At 48.9% G+C, this 8,709-nt stretch overlaps 1 protein-coding gene across 1 annotated transcript; it reads left to right on the forward strand.

Moving 5' to 3' along the window:
* Window positions 1–1,226: 1,226 nt before the first annotated feature.
* LOC126543620 (solute carrier family 22 member 13-like) lies at window positions 1,227–2,927 on the forward strand. Its single transcript, XM_050190726.1, has one exon. It carries the CDS (start codon window positions 1,227–1,229, stop codon window positions 2,925–2,927), a length of 1,701 nt encoding a protein of 566 aa, XP_050046683.1.
* The last annotated feature ends 5,782 nt before the right edge of the window (window positions 2,928–8,709 follow it).

Raw genomic sequence — 8,709 nt, forward strand, 5'->3', positions numbered from 1 at the left:
TGCCATTATCCCTCAAGAGAAAAGTGTATAATAGCTGTGTCTTACCAGTACTCACCTACGGGGCAGAAACCTGGAGGCTTACGAAAAGGAAAGCTATGGAAAGAAGAATGATAGGTGTAACGTTAAGGGATAAGAAAAGAGCAGATTGGGTGAGGGAACAAACGCGAGTTAATGACATCTTAGTTGAAATCAAGAAAAAGAAATGGGCATGGGCAGGACATGTAATGAGGAGGGAAGATAACCGATGGTCATTAAGGGTTACGGACTGGATCCCAAGGGAAGGGAAGCGTAGCAAGGGGCGGCAGAAAGTTAGGTGGGCGGATGAGATTAAGAAGTTTGCAGGGACGGCATGGCCGCAATTAGTACATGACCGGGGTTGTTGGAGAAGTATGGGAGAGGCCTTTGCCCTGAAGTGGGCGTAACCAGGCTGATGAGGATGATGATACAAGCCAAACAAGAACCAAAGTGTTACATATCGACAGCATAAAATTTTAGAAGTCCACTACAGAGAAGTGGAAAAGTCAGCGTCAAGATCAGCCGAGCGTGAAGAAAGTGGTGAAATTAACCGAATGGAGCAATAGCGTGCACTCAGTGTGGATCGTTGAGCAACAAAAAAGTGCAGATGTCCGAACCGGAAAATTGATCGAATCGACTAGAAAGAAGGGAAAATTTGACAAAATGGTGTCTCTCTACATTGCGTCACTGTTATTCGCATGAACGCTTGCATTAATCATGACAGGAGTTCCACCGGGTATTTTTTAAAGAAACTCATGGGATAGCCTTTAGATAGGAGCACACTAGACTAGTAGGACATGTTACTAGTCTCATCCAATAATGCGACATGGAAGTTGCATTATTAAACGACGAAGCGGAATGAACAATTTTTTCTTCGCCAAGTAGCAAGCGGAAATGCCAACGCCGTACACTGTGACAGAGTGTGCAATGCGCGCGTTGGGGAAGAAGAAGAAGTATTCGTTTCGGCAGGTCCGCACAGCTAGCCCTCGTCAGGAATCCTTTCTTCCGAGACTGTCCAGGACTACTAAACCAGAAGAGCAAGACCTCAGAACCAGGCGATGGACATCTTTCTCCCCCACCGACTCGCGGGCGCCGATCTCCGAACAAGCGAGTCGTTTGACTGCCAGGAAGCTTTTGGTTACGGCCCTTTCCAGAGGAGGATGCTCTTTCTCATTCTTTTCGGACTCTTCTCGGCTCATTGCCAAACCGTGATGATTTCCCACGTCACCGATGACGTCGACCATTGGTGCAAGCCACAAGCCGGTTTCAACATCTCTGCAGCCGATTGGAAGAATATTGCCATACCGGTCGAGGCCGACGGACGCTTCAGCCGCTGCCGCATTTACGAACGCTGCATGCCACCCGCTGAACACGGCGATTCCGCTGAGCATCGCAACATCGGCGCTATTCTAACCGCGGCCGACGAGTGGTACAACCGATGTGTACAGGACACCAGCGACACACGCGTCGTGCCCTGTCAAGAGTGGGACTACGACGTTGGGACGCCCGAGGCAAGTGCGGTGAGCTCTTGGAACATGGTGTGCGACCAACGTTTGCTTCCAGCCACCCTTGTCGCCCTGCACAACGCCGGCGCCGTTGTTTCCCTTATACTGGCCGGAGCATTCGTAGACTACGTCGGCAGGAGAGTCATACTACTGTACTCCGCCGCAGCGGTAATGACCTGCATGGTGTGCACCTTCGCGGCGACAAATTACGTGCGCTACGCTGCGGTGCGCTTCCTTGCAGGGGCCAGTGTCGCGGTACACACGATTTTTACCTGCCTCATACCGTTCGAGGTGATGACGCACGCGCACAGGCCGCAGCAAGTGCTCCTCGTGGCGGCTCTGGGCCTGGCGTTATGTGAGGTTTGGAGTGTCATCATCAAACCCATGGTCATCGACTGGCGTCTGAAGCAGGTCATGTTCCTGGCCCCGACGGCTCTCCTGCTCCCGGCTTTGTCTACCACCCGAGAGTCGCCTCGTTGGCTCGTCGCGAAAGGAAGACTGGACGCGGCCGAAGCAGTCATGATGCAGGCTGCCGAAACCAACAATACCCCGCTTTCTGTCACTGCCTGTCTCGTGGAGAAACTGAGAGAACAGATGAAGAACCATGCAAGTCGCGATGGTTCGGACACGGAAGACTTGGTCGACTATCGCTCCCTCCGGCGTCGAGCGTTAGCTATGTTTGCCGTTTGCTTCTCCATATCTTTTGTTTTCTACCTCGATGTCTTCTCGACAGCGCAGTATAACGAATTTTGGATCCCATGCCTCACGGTTGTCGTCACACTCACAACATACGCGGGGATGCACTTCCTGATGACCGGCGTCGCACTCGTCAGAGTGCTCAGCGTGTGCTTCCTGTTGACGGGCGCCATTCAATGCGCGCTGAGTGTGGCGGTCGGTACTGGATACGTCATGATCAGCAAGACCTTACTCGTCCTGTCCAAGGGCGTCTCTAACGTAATCCTTGTACACTGTTTCACCTACGTCCTGGAACTCTTTCCATCCGCAGTGCGCGCCGGTGTCGCCTGCTGGGCATTCGCCTTCGGGCGTGTCGCGGCCATGTGCGCGACAATGACCCTCATCCTGAAGCCAGCTGGACACGAAGACCTGGTGTTCGCCGTTGCGGGACTTTTCCTCTTCGTCTCCTTGCTCGTCATCCGGCTCCTTCCACGGACGACAGTGGTGGAAGAAGCACGAATCGTGTCCAGACACTCTTCATACTTCACCAGGATGTCCATGAATTACATGAAACTAACCCTCGTACAGAGGATATTACGCAATAAGTCCAAGACCGGAAGCGTGGAGAGCTCGAAGTCATCCAGCAAGAAGAGCGGGAAAAGTGGTGGCAGCAAAAGTCCTGGAAGTTTTAATGTGTCTCGTCGATTTCGAACCGAGGAAATCATGGAATGAAGCCACCGGAAGCTTAGCATGAAATGACTGAGCGCGATGTCCTGTTGGCGACATCAAAAAGTCGCTTCTTGAGTTCGTATCTGCTACATTAACGATTTTAAATGTTCATTTGCACTCAGCCCAAAGAAAAGCACAAACTTATGTTCTAACTTCCTATCTGTTTTGACGGTACAGAGTATTTCTGTGTGTTTCGTGAGCGTTCGTTTTTACCTGACAAATATAATTTTATCCTTTCGATAGCTAAAGCATTGGCCCTCTGAAAGTTGATGTGTGTTTTTGACCACGAGACTATTGAAACTTAATCAGAATTCCAGGCTGCACGTTGGCAATGGGAAAAAAGGACCATGATTTTTTCCATTGCGAATATATACATAAATTCATGCACAGATGTTTTAATGACTACGCGCACGTATAGTACATATGCATGCCCCCCTGACCAAAATTACTGGGAATAGGGACTTCCCGATAAAGGAGACTTTGTTCCTCGGTCTACAAATGTAACTTCAAATTGAAGACTACAGTCCAAAGTGATTTCCACAGTGGTCGGACTACCACTGCGCCACAGTTCCCCTAGTAAGTTAAATATGAAACTATAGTGCACCGAGCCATGCATGCAATGAGATGCAATGAAGAAGGCGCGAAGCTAATCTTCAAAGGGGGCAGAAATAAATGCCGCCGTCTCTCCCGCAAGACGAAACGGAAGGTCGAGACGTCTATACGAAATATGGATAGTTGCTCTATCGGCCACATAAATAAGCTGTATCGGGCCTGGCAACCAGGGTCCTCAAGCTTGGACACCATGCTGTGTAAGCCTGTCAGCCGGGAGTCTCATATAAAGGCGCAAGAGTCCAATAAATCGTATTGTTACTCTTCAGCGCGGCCAAAAATAATTGACGCCATAAATATTTCGACCACATAAGGTTCCTTAACGTGTAGCTAACGAACGTTTTTCCCTTCGCCCCGTTCAACTGCTGTCTCCGCGATGGCGATCGAACCCGCGACATCGAGCTCACCATCGCAACGACCAGAGCCAGAAAGCTGTACCGCAAGGAGAATGGCCAATCTGTGAGTGTGGCATCTCCAACACCTTTACAATACGAAAGTTTCTTCTAATGTATAGACGTAAAGTAGGAATGACAAAATACGGCAGTTTTCAGTTGCATTGCATACAGAAATTAATATCAAGGGTAATAATAATAAAATAATATCAAGGGTGGTTATAGTAAGCCGCAATTGCTGCTCTGCCTTCCTTCTCGAACATGTCAGAAATTCTCTCTTAATTTTTTAAGCAGGGAAGGCGCAGTAGCTCTAGCCAAGGGTTTCGCGGGAGGCGCATGCCTTTAATCTAAAGTGTCTCCACGTTATTTGCACGCACTACCGCATGCGAACAGTACACTGGGCCTATCCTGAAGGCATCGCCTCTTTGAGTAGACCAACTCATGAGCTAGAATTGTGCCACAGGAAACCTTTACAAAATGTTGAAAGTGTTCTTTGAAACACGTGGTATAACGGGCGACAGCATTTCTGCTGAATGCGCCTATGTTTCTTCGACACGAATAGATGTTTATTTTGACTGTTACACAACGTTAAGCAAAAGTCTGCAAGGTTATCAATAAAGAAAACAAATACGCTCAGTCAGTCGAGCCGGATTCGAACCGACGACCTATGGATGTCCTCTTCGGATGAAACCTCTACAGTCCGCCGCTCTAAAAACTGAGCTATCGACGGCACGGTGAGAACGTGTCTACCGGCTTGTCTGGACTGCACAACAACGTGGCTGAGTAACGGCATAATGGAGGCCTGGCACGTGGCACGCAGTGCGAAGGTGGCTCTGGAGTGGCAGCGTTTGTGCTTGAGCAGAAAAGAACGATTGCGCGCCTCCTATGCGTCTTCCTTCCTTTGTAATCGAGGCGTGTTGTCGATAACTGCTAAAACCACATGATTAAACGTAGTATAAACGCGAGTGTTGGTTGAGTTTCTTCAACGAGTGCCTCATTCTCAATATGGATGATCGACCAAGAATATAGGATCATTCTTGGATATAATTAGTCGAATCTCAAAACAAACCCTAATATGAAATTTCGAATATATCAAGACAAGAGAATGAGTTTACATTTTTCAATATTCGAGAATTTACCAAGGAAGTCATCCTGATTTATTTGTGAACCTCACAACAGCTGCAACAACATCCGTATAATAATGTCCTTGAGAGGAGGCTTTCAAATATAGAATATAGGGAACGGCTAGATTCGATCCAGCACCGTGAGATCGTCCCACTGAAGTATGCTTTAAGAAAGCATACTTGTCGAGAGAAAGGGCGCCATGACAAGAAGTATTCTACCGTCTCATCCTCACCGCAATAAGGAGGAGGGCGCTAGACCAGATATATGCAGAGAATAGATTAATGAAGATATTCGACAGATGAATTTGGTAAATAGGCGACAGTTTTGATTACTGTCGTCTACTTTCTCCGCTCCTTCTAAATCTTCAATCAAAAACGCTAACTTGAAAAACGCTAAAAAGAAGAACGCACGCGTCATCCATCTATACACCCATAATGGTTGCCACTGTATACACAATAGGGCAACGAGGATAGACGAGGCAAACTTAGGAATGCTTGCTTAATGCTTGCTTTCACGGAAATGAGTCCTGCTCCTGTTGAACAACAGCTGGAAGCTTTAGCGGAAAAATCTCAAGAAAAAATGGATTGTACTGGTTTTGTATAGATGTCACTCACCGCCCCAAGCTGGGAGTACCAGCCCAGATCCAAAAAGTCAGTCCTGGAGTTTTGTTCCAGCCACTCCAATTTGATCAAGAATGGTATTGCTCTCTCGAGCCTAAGGAACGCTTTGTGGAAGTCGTGCCTCCACAAAGTAGGCGACAGCATGTCAGGGCAAGTAGCCCGGCTCCAGATGGCGGCGTTCCCACATTCCGTCATATCCTCGTCGGGAAAGAAAATTGCTCGAACGATTAAAGAATCAGGCAGCGAGACAGGGCGCACGTGAAGATATAGAGGGACTGAGAAAGAAAAGCTGGCCGTCATCCCTTATGCCCATTGCCTTTCGCATAGGTTGAAAAAGTTAGCGTATGGCTATGGCGCGGATGTCGTTTTGGCTACGAAGAACAAGGTCGCCACCATTTCTTCAGCCGTGCGCAGGCGTAGTGGAAGATCAAGCAGCTCCACTACAGATGTAAGCGATCGGTCTGGTTGCAGTGTTAATCACGCAAACGATTTCGTTTTATCTTCAACTTCAATGGTGTACTTAGTGCCTTTCTGGTGTGACAAAACGTATGTGGGCCAAAATTTCCGTTGTCTAAACATTAGGCTGAAGAAGCATTCGAATTCCGCAAAAGAGATTACGCACACACATATTGCAATGCATATAAGAGACTGCAATTCACGAGGTAAATGGACACCCAAGTTTGAAAATACAACAGTCCTTTATAAGCAAAAAGACTGAACAACGAAAGAAGTTGTAGAGGCCCGCTAAATAAATAAAACGGGGGCAGGGTGTGTCAATCATGCTTCCATAGCGCTTCATGACACTGAAATATCTTGTCTTGATACGGCCTAACACGTGGCAATTTTATTGGCGTGCTAACACCGATTTATATTCATCTTTCTCGAATTTTCTTGTTAATTTTTCTGCTGTTATGTCCTTTGATGATATCTGATGACATAGGACATGTTGGGCTTATAAAGCTTTTACTTTACGAATAAACGTTCAGTTGCAAGTACGTGCCATGTTCCGTCTTTTCTTGTGCCTCAACTTGTGCCCCATGCAGTAATTCGCACTCTAAATTTAGCCGTGCTTCGATACCAACTCACCCATTTTTCACTTTTGATCAGTTGTATGCAGTCGTGAGCAACAGTTAGATGACCAATGATGTCAAGAAAAATGACTTTTTTCTTTGCCGCATAGATAGGCCAGCTGACGATGTTGCACAGCCTGTGGGTCTGTTCGTCCATTGGAATTGAAGGAATTCCATGTTGCAGAGCTGCGCTAGAAGCGATTTATGGGTTTCCTTTTTTTTTTTTTTTTTGCTCCGGCGGTGGGAATGCAAGCTGTTGCTGTACCATCGTATTCAATTCAAGTGCAACGTGCGAGACGTGGCCGGAGCTACGCTCCATGAATAAAAAGTGGAGTGGGTGCCCCGGTTGCCGCAATGCGCACACCCCCTCCGTTCCGTCGCCTGGTTATTACACAGAGCCATAATACACTGGCCCGCCGAGCAGCTATCACTTCATCGGGACAAGCAAAAGAAGACAAAACGAGAGTAGTATGGACTCTAGACCAGAGATTTCGCAGTGGTGAAGCAAATTCCGCTAAGGGAGAAGGACGTCCGCGGAGGAGAGCCTCTTTTTCACATTTGACCCATCCAAAATGTCCCCAGAGAGATATCTTGGGACTTCCTGCTGTGGAATCTTGCCTTTGCGTCACCACAAAATATGGGGCTTTGCGTAAATACTAAGGAGGAACGACGACAACGTGAGCACTTCACACTCGATGACCGCGGACATTCGCTGTCAAAACGCTGCATTAAGGCACCAGCAGCGAGCGAAGTGACCTTCGTGCTGCCTATCCCTTCGACGCCAACTGTGCGGTGAGAACACAGTGTACACAAAGCTACGAAGCGTCGCCCCAAGTAGAATGTGCCCCCAATCCGGACCGCTTTCTAGATAAAGCCCGCGCGACCACGTGGCCGAAGTACAACGCCCCCCTCCCTGCGCCGCCGCCGTGCGCCCGACGGAACTCGACGCGCTTCCTCCCCTGGCGCACGTGATATTGAGACGCAGTCGTCGGCTCGCCGCCGCACGCTTTCACTCGCACACACAGCGTACGCGTCGCGCAAAGACAGTGTTATCACGAGACGAACGCGGTATGTATGCACCGCACAACAAACCGGTAGCAACTGACAGAGGAAGTCAACCCAGCGCGCCTCCGCCTACCTTACTCTTCCGCAACGCTTCGCCTCCTTTCTCTATCCCCGCTTCGCTCAGCGTTAATTAAATATTCCTCTGAGTGGAGTCATTGTGCAGCGCGTACAGCGCGCTCAATTTCTGCTTTCCCCAGCGCACGGTTCTCTTCACCTACGGGCGCCTTGCTCATACGCTTGCTTCGCGGCATCAGAAAGACACCGCCGATTTCACAAGCTGGCAAGTTCCGCTTGCGCGTAGAAAACCGCGCCGTGGGAGACACTACGGTGGTACCACTGGCGGGGTAGCACCGTTGAGTACCGCATGGTGGCAGTGTGGTAAGGAGAGTGTCCTCGCGTTCTTCGCTCCCGCCAGCCAGCGATTTGAGGCGCTGTCGTTGAGACGTTGCGCCTCTGGTCACAGCGTCTGCGAGCAGAGGCGATGGCTGACGCTGCACGGGTTTCCGAATGCGTTTCTTGAGGAAGTGGCACTCGAAGCACCGGTTGCCATGGCTTCCGCGTACAGGCAAGGCATGGTGGCAAAAAGGAGCGCCGCCCACAACAGTGTTCAGTATATTGCCGTAAATAACCACCTCCCTCCGCCTGCTTAACATGTTCTTGAAAAGTGCTTGGGGTTGGTTCTTATATTTTTTTATCGTTATCCACAATTGCAAACTTTTAGGCAGCGCAACTTCAGGCATATATGCGTGTCAGTCATTGTGTTCAGAGTGTTACATTACCGATTTTAATTCTCACATTTCAGTGTTGTGGTTGTCCATAGTGCTCATTAAATTTGAGAAGAAACGAGCAGACAAACCGGGGCCAGCGTGCAGGCCCAGGCGCCCTCGTCGTTCACTTGCTTCGC

This window comes from Dermacentor andersoni, chromosome 10 (genome assembly GCF_023375885.2).
Source record: "Dermacentor andersoni chromosome 10, qqDerAnde1_hic_scaffold, whole genome shotgun sequence".
NCBI lineage: Eukaryota > Metazoa > Arthropoda > Arachnida > Ixodida > Ixodidae > Dermacentor > Dermacentor andersoni.